General features: G+C 34.2%; 1 protein-coding gene across 1 annotated transcript in view; it reads left to right on the forward strand.

Annotated features, from left to right (window-relative positions):
* Positions 1 to 14,703, forward strand: part of LOC138698016 (interleukin enhancer-binding factor 2 homolog) — a 39,054-nt gene extending 24,351 nt beyond the window's left edge. The window contains exon 9 of the mRNA XM_069823691.1: positions 14,315 to 14,703. Within this exon, the coding sequence (XP_069679792.1) occupies positions 14,315 to 14,466 (152 nt within the window). The 3' untranslated portion in view covers positions 14,467 to 14,703. The remainder of the gene's footprint in view (positions 1 to 14,314) is intronic.
* Positions 14,704 to 23,617: the final 8,914 nt, after the last annotated feature.

Raw genomic sequence — 23,617 nt, forward strand, 5'->3', positions numbered from 1 at the left:
TTGCAGGGTTGGGTTCAGGAAGCCATAAATCTGACTGACACGCTCCCCCAATTAGTGAAACTGTGGACAAAGATACCGCCAGAAGACCGCCGAGAATGCTGTGTTGTGAATTTTCCATTTTTGAAAGAATCCAACCAGTTGCAAAAGAAAATACATTTAAAGAGTCAAGCCAAGCGCAAACATGGCAACAGCTGAAAGTTTTAGCAAGTTTACTGGCCTGTCAATCACTGTCATCTGTGTAGAAGTGGTGTGAGGCCAGGGTTCTTTACTTGTGGAGCCGAGAGTAGACTAGCAGAGCTATAAGTGACCCGGTGAGGTGCCACTATTTGTTATCATTAGGGGGCGGATGTTGATGAAAAGTTGTCTTATTTTTCACATTAGGATGATGCCTATTATTATAGAAATCTTTTCTATGTTCATATCAACGTAAAAAAGTAATTTCTTTTACAGTGAAACCTCTCCTTACGGACACCTCCAAGATACGGACACTCCTCATATATGGACAGATTTTTATGTCCCGACCGAAATAGTATAGAAATAATGATAAATTTAACTCTTATTTACGGATACTCTCAGATACAGACATGGACAGCTGTTCCACAGTCCTAAAGCTTGCTTTACTTCCTGACTGCGGACAGAACTTGGATTTCAAGATGTAATGTGTTACAAAAATGGAAAATTTAGTTTTGAGAACTGTACAGAAATTCCTTAACATGAAAGAAGACTGTAAGGATCTTGTAGGCTACCACTAGCCCAGTCGGCTACCCATTGTTAGCTGGAAGCAGGTGGATAAACAAAGTCATAAAATTTAACTTCTCTGATGGGTCCAAGGTTTCCGCGATCGTGAAATTGTATTCGACACATGATAGGGTTAGTAGAATTATTCTCTTCACTTCAATCAGTTGTTTTGTTTCGAGAGACATGGCACCTGAATGTAAAGGTTATTTTTGCAAACTGTAAATTACAGTACTGCGTAACTGTATACCTAGAATAAAATTGCATGGCACAGTACTGTATTTTCCTTTTTCAGTCCTACCAACTGTAGTTCAAAATTGCAAAGAATTTACTGTAGTATACTGTATTTAGAATTAAACTACAATAATACATTTCATTTGAAGCATGAAGGAATACATAATGCATATTATAAATTTACTGTTAGATTGGGGAGCATCCCTCCCAATAAAGGGCACTTCCCAGATGCGGACAGATTTTTACGTGCCTTCTATGTCCGTAAATGAGAGATTTCACTGTATTGCACTTTTTGACGTTTTTGAACTATTAAATCATTTTTATATTTTTTTCGGCATTTTTTGGTCATTTTTAATACTTAGAAGAACTTATAGATCATTTGGAATGTGTTTTACTTTCTTCTTTACCGATAGGACTGTTAAATCATTTTCTAACCAAATAGGTTAGTAGTAATTACGTACTGAATAAGTGAATAACAGTGAAGTTTCAGTTTTCTAGGTCAGAAAAAAGTCTAAAGTCCATCCCTCATTCCACTGAAGGCTTCACTTCACATAACGGAAGTAATATAAAATGCTTGACAGCAGCTTAGTTTAAGTGAGGACTTTGACTGCTGCTGTTCTTTTGTCGGTACAAGGATATCTTTAGAAGATATGTTTGGGGGGGGGGGAACTTTCACCATGTCCTGGACAGGACTTTGTGTCCTCAATATGGTTCGGAAGGGATATCTACTGCAGTAGACAGTATTTTTAGCATAAAGATTGTAAGAATGCATGCTGCGCCCACAATTTGTTTTGTCATTCACACTCCCTCATCTGAAAGATCTGGTAACAAAAGTGAAGCGCGGGAGGAGGAGGAGGAGGAGGAGGAGGAGACAAAGAATGAAGGCACTGACATGGACCACCCCTGAGTGAAACAGATTGTAAACTCTTATTAAAATCTATAGTTTTCCCTTAAAACTTTCATTTTGTTGCATGTTCTTTTCCTTTATCTTAGCCAAATTCCAGGAAGTTGCTCCTCTCTCTGAGATATGCAGGGCAGTCATTAAAACAAGGTGACTAATTTTTAAGAAGTTGTGGTGCAAGTACGGTGAATAATATTTAAATGTCATTTTCTTTCAGTTTTATGTCATTTTTCCATTAGTTTAAGGGCATTTTAATGATCATTTTAAGTAGATATTTAGGTCATCAACATCTGCCCCCTAGTTATCATTTATGTCCATCGCATTGTTGTATGAAGAGGTCTCCCGTATCTCATCATTTGTTCATCTTCCTCTTTTCATGTCTTTATTTGATCTGTCTATCTTGATCATGGTCTTCCCCTGAGTGTTTTCATTTACTGTTAGTTTTCAGATCTGATTTTGGTTTTACTATTTTGCATTCTTTTCATGCCACCAAACCATTTTATTCTTTTAATTTTTATGCAATTTGTATTTCCATTTCTTCTCAACTACTTGTGTTCCTTAACCTATTCCTTCTTGTTTTACTCAGTATGCTTCAAAGGAACTTCATGTCCATTCTTTATAATCTACCTTATTTTTCTTCTTCTCCAGACATTGGAAATCAGTCTGTTGCAATGCCAAATTGGTCCCTCCATCTTTTGTTAGTTCGGCCTATGTTTCGGTTTGTAATTTAATGCTCTTCTCAGTAATCTCTCAGCTGGCATTCGATGTATGTAGTCTAGCTATTTTTGTCTGTAGTTGTCTACTATTTCAGTTATACTAGATACTCCTACGTCTTGTCTAATTGTTTCATTCTCAATTCTTTCTAATCTCGTAACCCCATTACTGACTTAAGAAATCTCATCTTGTTGCTTGCAATCTACTTTCATCTCTTTTCCTTAGGACCCAACATTCACTTCCATATAAACATATTGGTGTGGCCATAGTTTTGTAAAACTTTATCATTGTCTCTTTTTTTGCTTTATTTTTCATTGTTCTTTTTATTGTTCCACACATCTGGTTGAAATGTTCATTCTTATGTTGGAAATCTATTTCTCCTATGTAGGAGATCTTGCAACAGAGGAAACTGAAATTGCTAACTTATTCAACTATTTGTTCATCTATATACAGTAGAACTTGGTTATAACGACATCCAAGGGACCTTGAAAATTATGTTGTTATAAACGAGTGTCGTAGTAACCGAGATTCATATTATTAGTCTAGTGAGGTGGAAAATGAAAAATAATAAATATCATTAGGCTTATTTTAGATTTATGTATTCACTTTTAAGCATACCATGAACCCAATAAAATACACGTACAATTATAAATTGGCCTACAGTATTCTGTATTAAAACAGTTTGTTCATTACTCACCAAACTTCTTTACTTAGGAGTGAAGTAATCAGTCATTTTACTCTGTTGCCTCCTACTTGCCCAATATACACTTTCTAAATTAAATTCTGTGTTCATTATTTCAGTTGCAATTTCACTGCTCTCTCTCCTAGCTTCATACTCCCTCCTCTATCTTCATAGAAATGTTCACAATTCTAATGGCTTCTAAAGTGTCACTCACTTCTTTTAGTGGCCATACTGCGTTAAAATGCGTGCACTTAGTGAAAACTTCCTGTCGAAACGACCGCATGCAGGTACCATTAATACCGCATGAATTCGGGCAGGTTACAATGGGATGGGGAATTTGCCTGCATTCCAGAGGTCTGTGATAGAAGGGAACAGTAAAGGATTTGCCACATTTCAGCAAAATACTTTGGTTCTTAGAAAATCGTATTCCAAACTGAGGTTCAAAATGACGTTATATGTGAGGTAGACGCATATATGTTTGTCGCATTAAGCAAGGTAGAAAAGCATATGTCGTTTGGGGAATTAGTTGGGATCACAGAATATTTGACATTATAGGCGAGGTGTCGCACAAACCGAGGTCGATATAACCAAGTTCTGCTGTATTCTTTTTGTTCTCACTGGTGTATCTGCTAAAAATGCCATTTATTTAGTTTTATTTACAGCTATTGATATATATATTTTTTTCCCCCCTATTTTATTTAATTCGTGAATTCCTTTCTGTAATGTATCTTCATTATCAGCAATAATTACTTGATCATCTACATACACGAGTGATAAGAGGAAATCAGTTTTATTCCAATTATCTTGAAAAAAAAATAGTAGAAGCCAAACAGATTGCCTGATGACAACCAGGGAATGTTCAAAGAACAAATGATTCGCAAGACATACAGATATATATATATATATATATATATATATATATATATATATAATCTACCTTCGGATAATTTTACCTTAATGGTACTCATTTCATATTGGAGTGGTTAAATGGCAAGTTGTAGCCGATATAAGTGAACACCATAAATTTATAATAATAAGATAATTTATTTGATGAAATTTCGGTGAAGGTTACTTATGTCCCGACCACTATAGGAGACAGACCAGTTTTACACTAATGCTAAACATCTTTAGCATGAGTTGTTGCAAAGCATCTTCGATTAATCATTTCAAAACAACGTGAATATAGCGTGGATTGTGTAGGAAAATAATTTCTTATATGTTGCCCCTAATGTGCATCATTGTTAACTTATGAAAACAAATGGAAATTAACATGGCATATAAACACTATTTGAAGAAAGATAGGAGACATAAAGTAATATTCATCGTTCTTAATGATCTCTGGATGAAAAATAACAATGAAATATGTATAAAATAGAAATTACAGCCTACATACAGGTGAGCATATAAAAACAGTAAGTAGAATCATATTTGATTAATAAGCTTAAATTACTCCAGGTTTAGTGTAAGAGTGGCCTATATCTAACGATGTCTCCCAACAAATTACCTAATTTAAAAACAAAAAAATCGCGTTAGAAGATTGAATTTGTGTATTTTCTCTGAAACTTTCCAAATATTTGTAGGCAGTCTTTTACATTAGATTGCCAAAAATTGGTTTATAGCGCAATATGTTCAGATGGATATCAGAATTCCTTAGTCAAAGATTCATTGCCACTAAATTCAATAACTCACTTTATTCAATATTTATATAAATGACTTACCCTCCCTATTAGAGGAATCAAACATGAAAACAGCACTATTTGCAGATGATATAGTTTTGTGGACTTCCGGTTCTTACAGACATAGAGATAAAATTCAAAATTCTGCTCTTAAAGCTCTAAATCAACTACATGATTGGAATACATCAAATTTGATGACACTCAATTTAAGCAAAAGTAACTACCAAATATTTTCACTTGGTAAAAAAGAAAGAGAATTCAATATCCAATACAATGGCCAACACCTTCCTAGGACTTATGAATCCAAATATCTTGGAGTTATTTTCGATAGCAAGTTAACATGGAGCAACCATTTGAAATACATTTCTGAAAAAACTCGTAAAAGATTCTCCCTTCTAAAAAGACTAGCAGGAAAGAAATGGGGATGCTCTAGGAATACTTTGAACACTACATACAAAATGTTTATACAGCCAGTGCTGACATACTGCGGAGAAATTTTAATTACTTCACCTTTCATAAACGACATAGAATATGTTCAAAACCAAGCTCTCAGACTCATTACTGGTGGAATCAAAACAACTCCAATAGATTCTATGAGATTCCTCACTAATATTAACAGCATCAAAATGACAATAGAAGAAAAAGCACTGATTCAATATGAAAAACTTATCAGATTACCAGGAAACAATTGGCATTCATACAGTCCTCTCTTTAGATTGAAAACTCAAAAAAGTTTCATATCCATGGTTCAAGAATTAAAACAGAAAATCAATATCCCGAATTTAAAAGAAAACTTATAAATTAAACCAAACCCTTTAACTCTATTAAATATAGAATATAATCTAAATTTAACTGAAGAAATACAGAAATCAGAAGTAAACACTGAAATAATGAAACAATTGTCTTTAGAGACAATTAATATTAGGTACCCTCCACAAAACTGGCTTCATTTATACACCGATGGATCCTTGATCTCAAGAGAACAAGGTGCTGGTGCAGGTGTTACGTGCTGTCTCTTCTCACTTTATAGATCTCTTGGATATGGAACAACAAGTTTTGATGGAGAAATCATTGCAATAAGTGAAAGTCTCAGGAATCTTCTATGCCACATCAATAAATTTAGGAATGCAGTTATATTGTCAGACTCCAAAGCAGCTATTCTATCAATCGTCTCTAAACACACACCTTCATCTCAAACAGCAGAAATAACTAAAATGCTCTCTCAATTAATATCACTCAATAAAAGAATTGTATTCCAATGGATACCATCCCATTGTGGAATCCTCAGAAACGAGAATGTGGATGCTTTAGCAAAGAAGGGCAGCACTGCTACTTACAGACCTGTTACTAAATCTACGTATTACTCTGTGAAAAGATTTATTAAATCTACATACTTAGACTTCAACAAACAAAATTTGATGACACAATCTCAAGGGAAAAAATGGAACTCTCTGCATCAAAATCCACAGTTAATTCCCGATTTACCACGAAAATCGTCTGTAGCTGCATTTAGATTGGCAACAGGCCATGATTGTTTGGCCAAACACCTGCGTAGAATTGGAATATATATGAGTCCCCTAACTGCCCATTGTGCAACTCAAACCAGGAAATGGATTCGGAACACCTCAAAATCTGTGCTTCAGTGGCTGGCCATGATAATATCTTTGAAAAATATTGGAGTGCAAGAGATCAAATGACTTTATTGTCAAACGCCTGGCATTAGAAAACAACAACATATAATCTACCTTAATATTTTTATTTTATTTTATATCCATGTTTCAGTTTCATATGGGACCATCTTCCATCGGCAGGTATCACTATGATACGCAATTTTTCATTCCCTGTGGTATGAACCAATACACTTTTTGCCCCTTTATTATCCACTGTTGTATTCGAAATCAAATCGTAATAAACAGGTGCCTAGTCAGCATTGCCAGTCTGTCCTATTAAATACGAATATTGCTTCCACAGCTTTTAATTTAATTATGTATCATTGGACATCATTTTTATGCACCATCCATTACTGTCTTCGAATTTACCAGGAATTGCTTTTTGTTGCAGCTCTTCACGATCCTTCATTTATATCTCATCTCATATTATAGTCATTCCTTTTTTGCGTTGTTCACGTGCATAATCCATTATTTTATTTTCATTTTCTTGAAAGTATCCTTATTGCGGACAATTGAATTATTGCTTTTCTTGTGGAGTGCTCATTTTTAGATGATCTTTGCCATTATGTCAACACCGAAGATTGCCTTCACTTACACCGTATTTTCTCGTGGCTACAAAATTATTTATGATTTTCACGTTATTAATCAGTTAATCGGTATGGTCTTAATATTGCTGAGAATACATTGAAAACTTCTGTTAATACTAGATTCACACATCTTTACAACATGCAACATAATCTAGAGGTGCCAAGTATTACGGATTGTCTGTAATTATTGTAATAATTATTAGAAAATTGCGATCAAAGGAGAAATTATTACCGAAATATTGTGGATCAGATCCCAGCAACCTGAACTTTCTTTCTGACATAGGTAAGAAACAGCCAAATGACAGCTATACCACAATACATTTATTTTCAGATTTCTGCAGCAGCCAAAATAAAAGCAGTGTCATGATGACGATACTAATTTCATTTTTAGGAAAAAGTACAAAAATCAATAATATTGTGCACTTCTGTTCGGGGGCATAGCTACATGACTCCAGACAGAGTATTTGGTAGAATCAAGAAATCTACAGAAGAAATTCTAAAGTATATCATGACATTTTAGAGGAACACGAGTCTCTTAAAGTTTTCAGCAAGGGCTGAGAAATAAAAAGTATAAAGAATAGTCCACAGAAAGTACTAAAACCTAGGATGTCATTTAAAATGAATAGTCAAAGATCATCACTTATAAATTGCAAAGATGTAGAATAAGAAATAAATAAAAACATTGTGCATTACTTTTGGAGTGACCCTTGTATAACTCTTAGTGTTACAAAATTTTGTCTCATTATACATTTGCGTTTGATTTTTGAAAAAAACTTAAGTAACTCTAATCCACCATTGTATAATATTATATTTCAGTATATTTCATTAGAGCATTTTATTTGTAACTGTATGAACAAATATTGATGAAAAACTGAAGCTCTTCAAACATATGCCTTTAGGTGAAAATAAAAAAGCCTATTTTCTGAAAAAATGTATTTGCTGCATATATCGAGTTATAAAAGAATGCTCAATTAATAGAGTTCTTGAGCAGTGGGACCCCAACAGAAAAATTAGACTACTAAGCAGTTTTCCTTCAGAGTACACTTCCTGTTTGTAACTCTGTAAATTTGTTTCTGCAACAAGATGCATCAGCTATACGAGTAGATCTTCTAAGAAGGAAACTTCTTGGTCTTCTTATGACCTATTTGTCAGATTTGTTAAGGCATCTTCTCTTCAGTCTGATACTACTCCTACTTCTAGTGTTGTATTCAAAAAGAGGAAATACCAGAAAGCTTATGAGGATATGTTGGAGAGTTTTACATGGCACTTTGGAACTACATTCTAAAGAAATTTCCACTTGAGGATGAATTTCTAAAGCATGCAGCAGTTATGGATATTTCACACAGGAAGTGTTTCATATTTATCTCTTGAATATTTTATTCAAAGCTATCCAAATTTGCTGAAGAAAAGTGAGCATGACAAGTTTTGAGGAGTTTGCAAATAACCAATGTGATAATTTTCCTGAAAACCTTGTAAATGGACTATAATATATATAAATTGGGCAAAATTGCTGATCTTAGAAATAAAAGTGGACAAGTAAAATATAAAACATTATGTAAAGTTGTATTTGCTGTACCGACTGTGTCTCACAGTAACTCTCCTACAGAAAGAGTTTTCAGTGCTGTGAGAAAGAATCAAACAGAATTGAAGCCTACATTATGCACATCAAGATGGAATCACTTTTGATTCAGAAAGTCAAGATATCACAAGGAGAAATTTGCAGAAAAGCAGTTATATGCAAAACATGCAACAAAGAATGTAATATTGCAGAAGAACTGACAGCTAATGTGTAATTATTGAATTTTTAATAATATGGTTCATCTGACTTTTTCGACCCCATCTCCCCTCCCTCCCCCAAGGTGAATAAGATGAGATTATAGATAATTCACTTCAAAGGTTGGCACCTCTGATAATCCATCATAAATAATACTTCTGTTCTGAATAATTCTTCCTCACTAGATGCTACTGCTGCTGTGCTGTTGGCGCTACTGGACCTGCACGCAATGTATAACAAAGATGTTCACGCTGAAGGTCAAAGACTTTCGTAGGTAGGAAGGATAGCAATGTGGTAATAGGCAAGGGCGTTCATTACTATTACGTCACGATTGCAAGATGACCCTGATTTTTCACATGAAATTTCGAGAAAAAATCTCATCTTGGATTTGAAGAAATATGGTAGTTTCTTTCCCTTATTGTCCATTTTGAGTTCCTTTGTAAATTTGGTTCATATATGTCTTTGCGAAAACTTCATTGTTTGGGCTAATCTTTTCCATCTTTCTTTGTTCTCTTCAGTTCTGTTCCTAATCCATACTTTCCATGTTTTATTTTTTTATTTACTACTACTTTTATCCTGTCGTTCCATCATGGTGTTTCCTTCTGCATGCCTCTTCAGCTGCTGTAACAAAATTTTCGTTAAATTTGATTCATTCTTTCTATACAGATTTTGTTTCATTTAGTGGTATCATTTTCCTCAATTGGTCCAGGAATTTTTCCTTTGTTTCCCAATCTTTGTCTTCATCTTTCATTTCTTCTTCTCTGAAAAGTTACAAGCATATATGCAAAAATGACAGATGAACAATTTCATTTGTTTGGATTAACTTTTTATTTAGTAAGTTCCATAATTGACATAACTTTCCAGTGGGTCTTACAACAGGTGATTGCATTATTTGTATGGCTTAACAATTCATTAGAGACTGGAGTGGTATTAGCTTCCACGTATCATGTCTGAATGTAAAACACCCAAAAACATAGTTGATCAGAAAATAATGTACCTGAATTTTGAATATTGCTTATCCTTAAGGTCTAGTGATTTAATATGATGCAGTAATAGTGAGGAATTACGTTGATAATTTTGGAATTGGATGATTTTTATGTATAGAATAACTCCAAATGCCAGAGGCCCAGTTCAAAGCCTGTTGAGTGGATAAAGACAGTATTTAAGAAAGTTTTCTCATTACTTTCCTGTTTACCATCCCTTTAATCTACCATACCTCGATAACTCTATGATATCCATAGTACCAGTGCAGAAAACAATGGAAGATAACCATGCAGTGAAATGCAACCCATGTACCTATATTATGTAATAATTGGAAACTCCGGGAATTAGTATTTAGAAGAAGATTACTTATTTGAAATATAGTAGAACGTCCTTATATAAGTTGTATACTTCGTTCCGCAAAAAAAAAAAAAAAAAAAAAAAAAAAAAGTATAACTCCGATTTTTTTCCACATCTTAAACCTTCAGTGCTGATGTAAGATCTGTGAAATACAGTAAATGAAATGAAAAAAAATAGTTATGTTCATTCGTGTTGCAATTGAAGGATTCTGCATTGCATAAATGTATTAACAGAATTGGTGCTTTAAATCATGTACCTCATTGCTTCAGTGTTTAAAACGCAAATTTACAGTACTGAGGTGTATCGTGCATCTTCACATCATATAATTGCATGTAATTTTATTGTAATTTATCTGTACTAATGTATTTTATTATAATGACATAGATTCGAGATGTGCATTATCTTCATATGATTGCTGTATCATCAAATGTTGATTGCTGTGGAAAAGTGGGAACATTATATTGTGTTTCGGACATGTATGATATTTGTGTTACAAATATACTACAGTTTGCATGTATAGTCTTAGGTATGAATCTTACAGCATGCTGTAATATTATGAAGCTGCAGATTTTATAATTCTCTGCTTAGTATTTTAAAGCGTAAGTGAAGTGTAAGTTCGTAAAGTAAATACTTTATTACAGAAAAAATAAAGGCGTTGAAATCCTTTTAAGATGCTTTATTTAGAAAAAAAAAAAAGTAGCACTAATTGTTATGAAATAGTGGGTTATACCATGTCAGTTCATCATTGTCCTTATTTTAATGGTACTTATTTCCTTAAACCACCTACATGTGAACCCCACATTGTTCAACTCATACAGAATTAATAACCATATCTATATGTTATAATTATGAAAGAATTTCATGCTTGCATATTAAACTTTTTCATTGTTCAAGTTTTGTTCATTGATTCTTTCAGCTACAGGAATTATGTGCTGCTGAGTGATTATTTCTTAGCAAAGTCCCTGAGGTTCAGCTTGTAACCAGTTTTAAGAGAATTTTGATAAACAAATGAATATTGGGAAGGCTTTCTCTTGTGTACTTTACTTTCTCATGTTGTTAGCACACTTAAACATTGTCTTTATACATTACTGATTAATTTCTGTAGTTCAGCAAGAATCATTAAGGGACTATTTATCTACATACTGTATTTACCTGTGTAATAGATGCACATTTTTTTTTCAATTTTTATAAAAAAAAAAACTACTGTGCATCCTTTATGTGAGGAAAACATTTTAGTGGAAAAAAAAAAAAGCACCTATTAAAGATGCGCCAGCTCAAATGCTGAAATAATCGATAGAATATGAAGTGACATATGGACAGCGACTAATATATATATACAGTGAAACCTCGATTCTGGGTTTTTCAGAGGACCGGATATATTATACCCAGAATCGAGAAAAAGCCAAAATAGGAGTTTTGCCAAAATTGAAAAAGAAACGCATCAACATATTTAAAAACTAATTTTTATGGTCTAATCTCAAGTAAAAGAACAAAAATGCTTTAAAGAGCTTCACAACATTAAGTACACTGGTTATTTGCATCTAGTTATCTGGCACTTCTTCAAGAAATCAAGAATGGATGTCTTTTTGCTGGACATCTTTGATTGAGGAAAAGTAACTCCCTTTCACCTGGATTCATCAATATTGAAGCTACACATGTATCTTCATACAGCTTCCAGTCCTGCTACCATTCATCAGTGCAGTCTTGTCATTCTCCATGATGTCACCACTGACAGCCTTCATAAAGCCTCCTTTTCTGAAGCAGTTGGTGATGGTGGCTGCTGACACTCTCATGCACTGCAGACCATATGCATGCAGTGAGGATGGAGATTTTGAAAACAGAATTTCCAGTTTGTCTGTCCATGGCAGCAATCTGTTTCTGCACCAGTGAACATCTATACTTCCCCTTGAGGGCATGAATTACACGCAAATCCAGGGGTTGGAGACAGCTATGTAGTTAGGTGGGAAGGAAGCAACCGTCACATTCTTCAGGAATGACGTATCAGAGGGATGTCCCGGACACTTACCCACTAAAAGAATTATCTTCCTGTTAGCAACCCCCATTTTCACGTCCAGCAGTCTCATATAGCTGCTAAAAATGTACATTGTCATACAGGCAGTCCTATTGTTCTTGTAACTGCATGGCAGTGTGCGGATATTTTTAAAACACCTGGTTTTTCATATTTGCAAATTACCAAGGATTTCAACTTCTCGGAATCATCTGCATTTGTACAGAGAAGAACAGCGAGCCTCTCCTTACCATTCTTGCCACCATGGCAGGCCTCTCCTTTTATTTGAAGGCTCACATCAGGGAGTAGAACATCCCTGTCTCATCGGTATTAATGATATCTTTGGCATCATAGCCTTCAATGAGAAGTGGATGCACATCGTCTTTCTGATGATCCACTGACTCATCTGAAACAGTTGCACTTTCATCACACACATTTTTGTATGTAATGTCATGCTGCTTAAAGCGATGAAGCCATCCATTAGAAGCCCTAAATTTGTTCACTTCCAGTCTTAATGTGATGCTTTGTTGTGAATTGATTCTCATGCACCGCAGCACATGATTAACACATGGTTTCTGGCACTGTGTTGCATCAGATATTTCACCTGGGTACGCATGGTAGGTAAGGAGAGGGATAGAAACTGTTACTGAAACGACCTTGGACAAGGAAATAAGCATTTAGGGCTGAAAAAACGCACAATCGAAGCTAATTTGCTTTGTTGGGACAAAAAATTTGTTTCTTAAATGCAGGTGAAACACTAAATCGAGAAACATTAAATCTGGGTAAAAATAGCATTGCGTATATGGGACTTCTGCCGGGACCACAAAATAAGAATGCAAAATGCGGGTAAATCTTAAATCGAGAAACCCAAAATCGAGGTTCCATTGTATTGCCCATATTAGCTGCGATTTCACGTGCTTTGTAATACATCATTTCATGTAACACTCTGATTTCATTGTTCCTTAACTCCATTACATATTCCAGTACTTTATTTTCAATTTCGGGATACTTCCCACACTTTAGACCACGAAATGATTTTCTTGACTTTTTGGGGGTTTTTAATAGTGGTTCTTTTTGTTTCTGCCACTTATGCACATTACACTCTGACACGGTAAATTCTCGACCAGCAGCTCTGTTACAATGTTCTTCCGCGAATTTTATAACTTTCAGCTTAAAGCTCGCTGTATATTTTGAATATTTCGGTCGGTTCTTATCCATTGTCGAGACACAACTGATTACTGCAGATGTCCTAAGAATACTGCGTTATTAATTGGACCTGGCTGGAGATAGAACCCATTGGAAGAAGATAATCAAGAACACAACCACAAGAAAAAGACAATTCGAGCTTAAAGAAAGGCTGGCAACCAACAGCCGTGTATATCTAATGTACTGTAGATCATCAAGGATCACTTGCAGTCTGTGTACTATTACTACTACTACCTATAAAAAAAAAACAAATCACGATTGTAGTGGTATCATTGTTGTTTAAAAATTTGAATTTAATCATACCAGCAGTGCATCCAGTTTTACAACTTTCGATATTATTAAAACTAGTTTTGTTTAAAATGAGATGTGTCTATTAGGCAGGGGAATTCTTTTTTACACGAAAAATTGGAGTGCGTCCATTATGCTGGTAAATACAGTATTTCGCAAGTGAGAAGAGACTGAATTTTGTGGTGATTGAAAGTTAGGATCATAATGTATTTTGTTATGAAAACTTTGTTTTTGTTATGCAGAAAAATTGTATTTATATAGAAAAATAGTATCAAATATAGTTTCCAGAGTGAAACATTACAAACTATGAACACGGTAATTAAAAGAAAGAATATAATTAAGTCAAATAAGAGAAATGTAACAGTAATGTTATTTGTTATGGAGGAGAATATTTATTCTCTATTTCATTAATACCGATACTTTTTAAATTCATAGACATAACAATAGGACATAATGTGTTCATATTATAGAAATTTTATGTGTGGATTAATGTTCCAGGGATTGCTGTTGACATGTCAGTGTGGGACGGTGTTGTTGTTTCTCCTCTTGATAAAGCATATGAAAAACCTCCAGAAAAGAAAGATGGTGAAGAAGATGATATGGAGGCTGATGGTGGAGGAGATGAAGCTATGGAAACTGCCGATAACTAACTAGGAGTAATATTATAAGAATTGCTCAGGATAGCTGTCAAAAAATATTCATCCCATTTTTTTACTCTTCATTGAAAACTATTTGTTTTATATCAAAGATTATATATTTACTTGTGACAATGTGACTGTACGATTGACATTTTGTTTTTATAGTGAAAAAAATCTTTGTGTTTTCGTGTTTTTACTTGTATGTAGAAATGTCACTTGACAAATAAAGTGAATTGGTAAGACCTCTAATTTCTGTTTTATCCTTAAATATCACCATCTTTCAAACAAATATAGTGGAACCTCTATTTAATGTTTTTCTGGATACACTGAATAATTATCCTTAAATGAGGGTTGATGCTAAATAGGGGTTTGCTACTTCTATTTGAAAATGTTTGAATACTTTTGCAAAAAATGAAATTTATTTGCAAAAAAGCTACGATAAGTATATTATGAACAATGCTGTACAAAAAATGGAAAACATAAGGAGAAGCTGAGTGCCAGTCAAGTCTTCTCGCTATCTCTGATATCTTAGCATTTGGATTTTTTTCCATTTTGCGAATTAAATTAATTTTACATTTTCCTTTTCATGGCCATTGTTTTATAGTAATATGTATAGTAATAGTAAAAAATTCCAACTCTTCACTGTACAAGTGATAGCACTGACACCACACACCTCAGCGAGCACAACAAAGACAAATAATTGTCATGAATGGCTACTACATCCATTATTGAATGTGATTGGTTCTTATAAAGGGCGGGAATTAGATGAATAGGAACACAGCTTCATGTAGACGTGGTGAGGGAGGGGGAATCATGTTGCGGTGAGACAGCAGCATTGCCAAGTCAATGTTTCTTCAAAAAGTTTGTATTTTACACGTTGAATCAGGATGCATTTATTTTTTCATTAGTCGAAATTTAAAAAAATCGTTCAAAAACAATTTTCTACATAAAATGCGGGTTTCACAGCAAAGAGAGTAACATTAAATCTAATATAAAAATATATTAATCATACTATCCGTACCCATGCGCTCTGCTGCACCTGTTAGAAATAAATATAAAGTAATTACATAATTAAAATAGGACGTTTGATCCAGGGAACATTGGTGTTTGATAGAAGGATAAATCGTTTAATATGTTACTTAATTTAAATTGTAATTAAATAATTAAAATGCGGTCATTTTGGTCCAGAAGTTACTGTAATAACATTATAGCATTATGTCCATCTAGAGAAACTACACTTTCCAATGGTGAAATAATAATTAATTATACAAGTTGGTTAATTTAGCTTCCGATATTACTTCATACAAACACAGAAACATTCTCTGTAGGCTATGTTCATACCTTTCGATTGTTGTTGTCCAAGGCCTCTTATAGACGTAGTCATTTGTTTTCATTTCATTACACCGCCTTAGATGGCATTGTATTTTAATTTTAAAACTCATTTATCTCTTTAAATATCAGTCCTATCAAAATTTTCTGAGGAATAAAACTTATCGGGAATCATTTTTAAAGAAACTTTTGTTATGTAACATATTTCACAAAAATCAATAATAAGCAAGATATTTCGATTTATTTAATTCAGGCCCCCTTATAACCCCCCTTTTAAATAACGTATTTTGAATGTCATATAGCCTAAAATCTAAGTTACAATGAACTTAATTTATATTCCAATTTTCATATAGGGTAGACTATATAGTTATTGACACATTAAGCACTTTTCTTTACATTTCTCTCTTGCAATTCTTTATTTTCAGTAACTAAGGTGTTTTAAATTTTGTTACTGGTTCTAAAGAACTCCTATGTTATCTTGGGTGAGTCAGATATTTTCAAATACACTTTAATGGTCATTAATTGATTAATAAATAAAAAATTACAAGAAAGTATAATTATTGACACTTATTAGATAGATATTGACACCTTTGATACAGTTGTTGACACAAAAGTATTTTATTTACATCCAGACCCAGCTTAGCTGTTTTTAAGTTCACTTTTACACAAAATGAAATGAAGGATATTTAGACTACATTACACTTACAGTACATAATAAATTATGTAGTCTATCCACATAAAGGTCAACAACTGGTTATGAGAAATTAACATAGAATCCTACATACGGTCATATAGAATGTCATCCATAAATGTTTTGCAATGGTCACAATAGTGAATACTACTGTCGGAATTTGATGTTGAAGGGGGATTTGAGAAACATTTGTCATGAAACAATTTTTGGCAGAAGTCACACTCTCTTCCATCATTCTTTACATTTGCTGCACATTTAAAACATAGTCCATCTAAAGTGGTCTTTGCTTTTTCTCTGAAATATTGAATACAATATCATTTTGGCTTGTCAAATTCTGAAATTTCGTTGTAGCTTCATCAGAAAAAGTTGTCTCCTGGCTACCTTAGTTTTTTCTTGTACCTGATTCGCAGTTTCATTTTTTTCTGTAGAATTTCATCCTATTTTAGCTTATTTTTTTTTTTTTACTTTCTTCTACCCGATTTTCAGTTACAGTCTTCTTTACGTTTTGTTTCTGTAAACCTTTGTTCTCTTTTCGGACTGCTTTACTTATTTCTTTTTGTTTTTTCTTCTTTCCTTTCTTCTCTTTTTCTCTTCCATTGCAATTTCTCTTTTTCTAATGTAAGCTGCTTCTTTTCTTCCTCATTGTGTAACTCCTGCCATTTATCTGAAGTCAGTACAAAAGACATTCTTTCAATATTTCTTTTCCCCTTCCTCTTAGGGGTATTTGGCCATACAAGAATATCTGACAGTGGTGATTTACCCTGGTTATTTTGTGTTGGTAGATTATCAACAAAAGCAGGGTTATCATTTACACATCTTTGAAGTGATTTTGATTTACCTATTGATTGATTTGCATCTGAGATGTACTTTTCTTCTTCGAGTACAGAATCATTATCTTCCTCTTGAGTCAAATCTCTTTCTTTGTTCCCATCCGACTTTCATGGGAAGATACTAGCTCGATCCATATTGTAAACAATATTTTAGACTCTTCATTCTCCCAAGTACAGATCTTGTTGTTTCTGTCTACAGACTCAAATTTTGAAAGCAAATGTTGACCAATAATTTCCTTCAATCTGTTGTAAGTGAGAACAGAGTTGGATGTTCTCTGTTCATTGGTATCTCTACTAGGTAAATCATTTCCATTGGCTTTTATTTTATTGCTGTCACCCAAACATGTTGAATAAATAATCTATAGCATTGCTACCCAAGGATATAGACCACAGCATTGCTACCCAAGGATATAGACCACAAGCTCTGAAACCTTTCTGCAATGTTTCAGCCTTTATTTGTGTCTTCACCACTTTTTCCAAGATTGCAGCAAAGAATTCATTGGTCAATGCTTGTGATGGGTGTGCCCTTCGCCGTTCTAACACAGCAGACTTCCATCCACACTTAAGGGGAAAGAAAGCAGATACGTCTGCTGGCTGTATGATTCTCGTAGAATTTGGGTACAGAGCAATCAGAATTATTTTTAATTCAGAACAGAGTTCACTCAACTGATATGTGAGATGAGTTTTATGCCCATTCACAACGTCTATAGCAGTCTCCAATGGTTCAGAAGAGTACCGATGTTTTTGTTTATTCATATTAAGCCTAGGCCTGCCTAGGCGTGAATAAGAATAAGATAGTTGTTGACACACAACATACAGTTATTGACACCCACTGACAATAACTGTAAGAAGTGAAATTAGCACTTCTAAAATCCGTATTATGGTTTCATTATGGCAATATCTACAAAATTCCGTTAAAATTCTAGCTGTAAATAAATTTCTCAAAAATACAGTTGTTGACATAGGGTGTCAGTGACTAAGTTTAATAGATATAAGGTTCTAGTTATTGCCACTGAGAATAAATCATCACAATATAGTTAATAAAAGTTGTAGAAGTAGTTTTAATATATAATAATAGTTTCATTATCATAATACTAATTGAAATTATGTCTTACCTGATACTAATATGTACGCAGGCACACAAAGAATAAATGTAAATGCTTAAGAAAATATTTAAAATTTGCACTCATTTTTACACGCCCTATGAAAGTTGAGAATTATTCGACAATGCAACTAACTATTTAAAACGAATTACCAGTATTGTTTTAGGATTGAAATGTACCATCAGATAATGACAGTACCTTCTTTCTCTTTGCAGTAGGAACCTTATTATGTACACAAGAATGGAAAAGTGTCGATAACTATACAGTCTACCCTAAATCGGTTCAGCCATTATCGCGTGAAAAGGTAACAAACATCCAGACAGATAGACAGACATACAAACAAAAATTTCAAAAAAGCTATTTTCGGTTTCAGGGTGGTTAATTATATATGTTAGGACCAATTATTTTTGGAAAATCGAAAATTACCAGAACAATTTTGGCTACAGATTTATTATTAGTATAGATGTAATACTAATAATTATTGGGACCATGAAATTTCAATGTTAAATGGAGGTCGCCTAAATCAGGGTTCTACTGTATTAGACAAAGAGGTCTGCTTTGGTCTTACATCAGTCCAGCTCTCTACTAGGTGACCAATAGATCTTCCATGAGATACATATTGCACAATTTGTTTAGGGATGCGTCCTCTCTCCATTCTTCTAACATATCTTTTTGATGTGTTTTTTTTTTCCTCAGAGAAGGGCTTGCAGGCAAGCACTGCAGCCTTAGGCTTATTGTGCAGCCTTTTTATTGGAAAGAGTGTTGAAGTCCATTAGGATTGCTCTTCAAGCACATAATTCACTGCATGGTGTCATCACAGCATCCAGTCCTGACTGGAAACCTATTCCTCTGCCTTACTGTGATGTTCTGCGGCTTCCTCAGATCGATGGCATCTGCTCGCAATTCATGTGCTTGAATTTCCTGAATCCTTAACCAGAAGAAAATGATACCATCGATTCCATGACTCACCAAGGTGCCATCTGTCCAAGGGAGCTTACACTACTCCAGTCGCCAAACGCTGAAAAGCCCCTGCGGCTTCGCTGGATGTGTGCAGCTCCCGCAGACAGATGCCACCTATGGGCAGATGCTGATCAAATTGTGCTATTTGTGTTGCAAATCTGCCACTTTGTCTTTTTCTTTTTTGCAATGGCGAATATTTGACTGTTTGTTATTCACCATATGAAGCCACTTGTGTAGATCATTTACCAACAGATCTGACTGATGTTCTTACTATCTCTGCATCTGTTAGGCAACTCGTTGGGCAAGAGGTTTATAATTTTGATTTGTGTGTGCTTTTGAAGTAATGATAGCTTAATAACTGAATTTGGAGTGAGGTTCTTATAAATGTAATAATTTTATTGAGAATGTCAATGTCATGCGTAAATGATAGTGAATATCCCTGCAGAGGCTATTCAGTGGGTAGGAACAATCATGATTTTAAAATCAAATGTAGGAAACAGAAAACAGATGTAGGTAAATTCTTATTTTTAAATCGAACTATAAATGATTGGAATGACCTACTTGCAGTGTCTTCGAGGGCTCTCCTTCCTTAAGATACAAAATTAACTTAAAAAGTTGTGTATAAAGTGTAGATTTAAAATATATATATATATATATATATATATATATATATATATATATATATATATATTGGTTTGAATTGTAAATTAGTTTTAAAATAGCTTATAAGCAGTGCTATAGTTGGAAACAAATTTTAGAGGTACTCTTGAAATCTCTTTGGTCAAACTAGACTCTATATGGACTAGAGAAGGATAAACTGTTCTTTTTAAGAAACAGTTTCGACTGTAGCTGTTTCATGAACGATGCTGTTTCAAAATAAGTTTCATACGAATATGTTTATAACATCAGTGCCAACTGTTTCAACTTTTCATCTGCTTCAGAAACCTATTTCAAAGCCCTTGAATCGTCTTTAAATCAGCTGTTCAGTGTATTATGATGAAAGTCATTTTTCGTAGGTTACTGTTAAAGAGTACAGTAAATAACTACAATTCAAAATGAATCGATTTTAGTAAAAGTAACGCATATAACCCTAGGAGAGTTTAATAACGATAAGACATTAGGCGCTAATATTTTTCGTGGTATATTACTATAATTAACACTGTATTTGGGCACCATGAACATATTTTCCATCAGTGGGCAGCTAATAATAATTAATATCAGATTTATTAGAGAATTTGATTCGTACAATTGAGCCCTACTTTCGATTGGAGGTCGGTGATACACGTGGTCTTTGCAGACAGCAAAGAACAGGGAAGCTGTTTAGAAATTGAACTGTTTATCTCTTGGAACCATGTAGAACGTTTAAGTGATAACTGGAGCAGTGTAACTCTCTTTGGAACAGTTGCAACAGGTTATTTGAAGGGCTCAGAGCCAAAGGCGACCAACTCACAATTTTGTATTGTTCATTATTAAGCCTTTTTTCAAAACTATACATTGGTGTTATAGATTCATGATATTTTTTTGTGTTTATTCAATGTAGACCATTTAAAATAAATTGTGAAACCAATCATTTTTGTAAGGATCCTCTTAATATCAACTCTTATTTACTCATTTAGTAATTGTGGGTTAGTCGCCTTTGGCTCTGAGCCCTTCATTTCACGAAACTGTTTCAATTGTGAAACAGTTTCAAAAAAACTGTTCCAGCTTTTTTTACCCATCTCTAGTATGGACTCGTACTGCACTTCTTTTCAAAATTACTTCATCATGCATCCACCTCTGCAGACCTCCTTCCAGATCGCAGCCACAATTGCATATAAGGCAAAAAATTAAATGCTGAACACTGGTGTTCCAACACGTTTTAGGACCAAAGCCTAAGAATTCTTTTACTGGAAGAGTATTGCTTTTCTTAATGCAGATATCGTTCATTACAATACTGGTACCTAATGTTCATTCACATTCTTTAGTTGAAATTGGAATAGAATCTATAACATGTAACTGGACTTAAGGTTCGTGAATGCATGAAAAGTAACAATTTCCCTCTTCTAGCAAACTCGATGGCTGAGAACCAGACTGTTCTAAGTCCAACTTTTTATAAGAAAGAAATCTGTGTTTCATTGTGTTCCAGTTCTTGTCTCCATATATGAATCGAACAAAATTGTAAATATTCCTCTACATAAGGTTGCTATGAAGCTATTCCAAATTGTTTCCTGAAGGTCTGAATGTCAGGAGCTTAAAATAGCTCTCTTGAAAAAAAAAAAAAAAAACAGTAAAATGGACTTCGAACAGTCTGGTTCTGGGCCATCGAACTGCTAGCATTACGCCTAGCGAGTTTTAAAATTAGCGAATCAGTGCAGCAGAATTCTTGAGACACCACATCATAAAATTTGTGTTATTAGATACCTACGCAAGTTTTCAAATTGAAGTAAGCCCCCAAACAATGCTGTATAGCACATTTTTTTATGAATTTGAGTTTTTAATGGAATATCGATTTATAGCACATCCTACACATGGAAAACACATTGAAATGTCGAATATCCATCCCCAGTTGATTACAGCTTGTTTCGCGAGTTACTTACGGTACAGTCACACATTGCTACTTTTGCTATGCAACTTTTGTACTGCAGCTGCAAAAGTTGCGTGTCGTGTTCACACGTAAGCCAAAAGTAGCATGCTGCATGCTACTTTTCGTGCAGTGCAACCGAGTGCTGCAAAAGTTGCAATTGGAGGTTGCGAGTCTGTTCACACACAAGGTGCTACTTTTGCAGCCGCAGTCTTGCTGGAGATTTCCAGCCCCTCAATATACATTTTGTGGTTATGTTCGCATTATTATGAAACTCATGCGATAGCTTATTTATCTATTATTTGCATTTTTGTCCTAACTAATATTCAGAAATTGGCATTATTTTTACTATAAAGCTATTAAAACGCCCATATACTTAAATGATAACCAACAGCATATTCACGGAATCAATGTTGGCAATCCTCCTGTTTGAAACTATGCTACGGAAAATTAAAAAAAAATTAATTATATCGTCAGCAAATATACTCAGATTGTGTTGTACGTTTAGGTAACTGTTACAAATAATTTATTTTCATCACATCTAAATTAAAATATATCCAAACAATAAAAGTATCATTGGCACATTTGGGTGGCAACACTGGTCACAACCGCAGCAAAAGTTTCAACAGAACAGATATCAAAAAAGGTGCGGCTGCAACCCTGAGAATCCTGTTCACACGTTGCTACTTCTAAGCTGCACGCAGCATGAAAAAGTAGCGGGCAGCAGATTCGGCAGCTGCTACTTTTCGGGTTGCACCATTGTTCACACATTGCAGTACGAGAGTTGCGCAGTTTTTTGTACTGCAGCGCTGCAAAAGTAGCGATGTGTGACCATACCTTTAGTTACACTGCGCTAGCCTACAGTATACAACTTCAGTCCTTCTAAATACCATGTTCTAAGATTATATAGATATTATATTACTTTCTTTTCTTCCATTGTCCATTTTCTTCCATATGTCGATGCTTTCACAAACTCTTCTTCTGAGTGCTTCCCCTATTCTAGCTACCTCCCTTACTTCATCCTTGGTTGCTCCTTCATTCCCTGATATTTTACTTAGTTTATTCATCTCTTTCTCTACAACCTCCTCATGATTTTCTCTCCCTTCTCAAATGACTTCTCAATATTACAGCGGCTCTGCATTGGATGTGTCTCCAATTTACTCCTACTTCTGTATAATCTCACCTCTCCCTCATCTTGTATACTAGTGATATAATGTGGAGCTTGCGTCCAAAACAAAACGAGTCAATAATTTGAAGAAAATAAATTCATGATATTTTCGTTATAATTTTACTGAATTCTATTGATATCTACATTGATTTTGAGTCAAACTTAGATAAATCCCATACTAAATTGCATTTGAAATATGGGATTTCGGTCAAAACTGAACACGGTCAATGGTAACTTGAAAAATAGAACATTAACACATTTTCAACCAATACAAAACATCTTATATACAAATGGAAGATGTTCCTTTAAATGTAACTTGTTTAATGATGGAACAAAATTTAGTTGTCAATGAAACTCCACCATGGATGTGAAAAAGGCCAAAGTGTTATATTAATATCCCTGGCGATTATATTAAGAATGATGACCACATGTTTTAAAATCTAGTGCCATGGAACTAATCTATAACAAATATGAAAATTTTCTTCATATCTATACTGATGGGTCACGGAATCCTGATAATGG

This window comes from Periplaneta americana, chromosome 4 (assembly GCF_040183065.1).
Source record: "Periplaneta americana isolate PAMFEO1 chromosome 4, P.americana_PAMFEO1_priV1, whole genome shotgun sequence".
NCBI lineage: Eukaryota > Metazoa > Arthropoda > Insecta > Blattodea > Blattidae > Periplaneta > Periplaneta americana.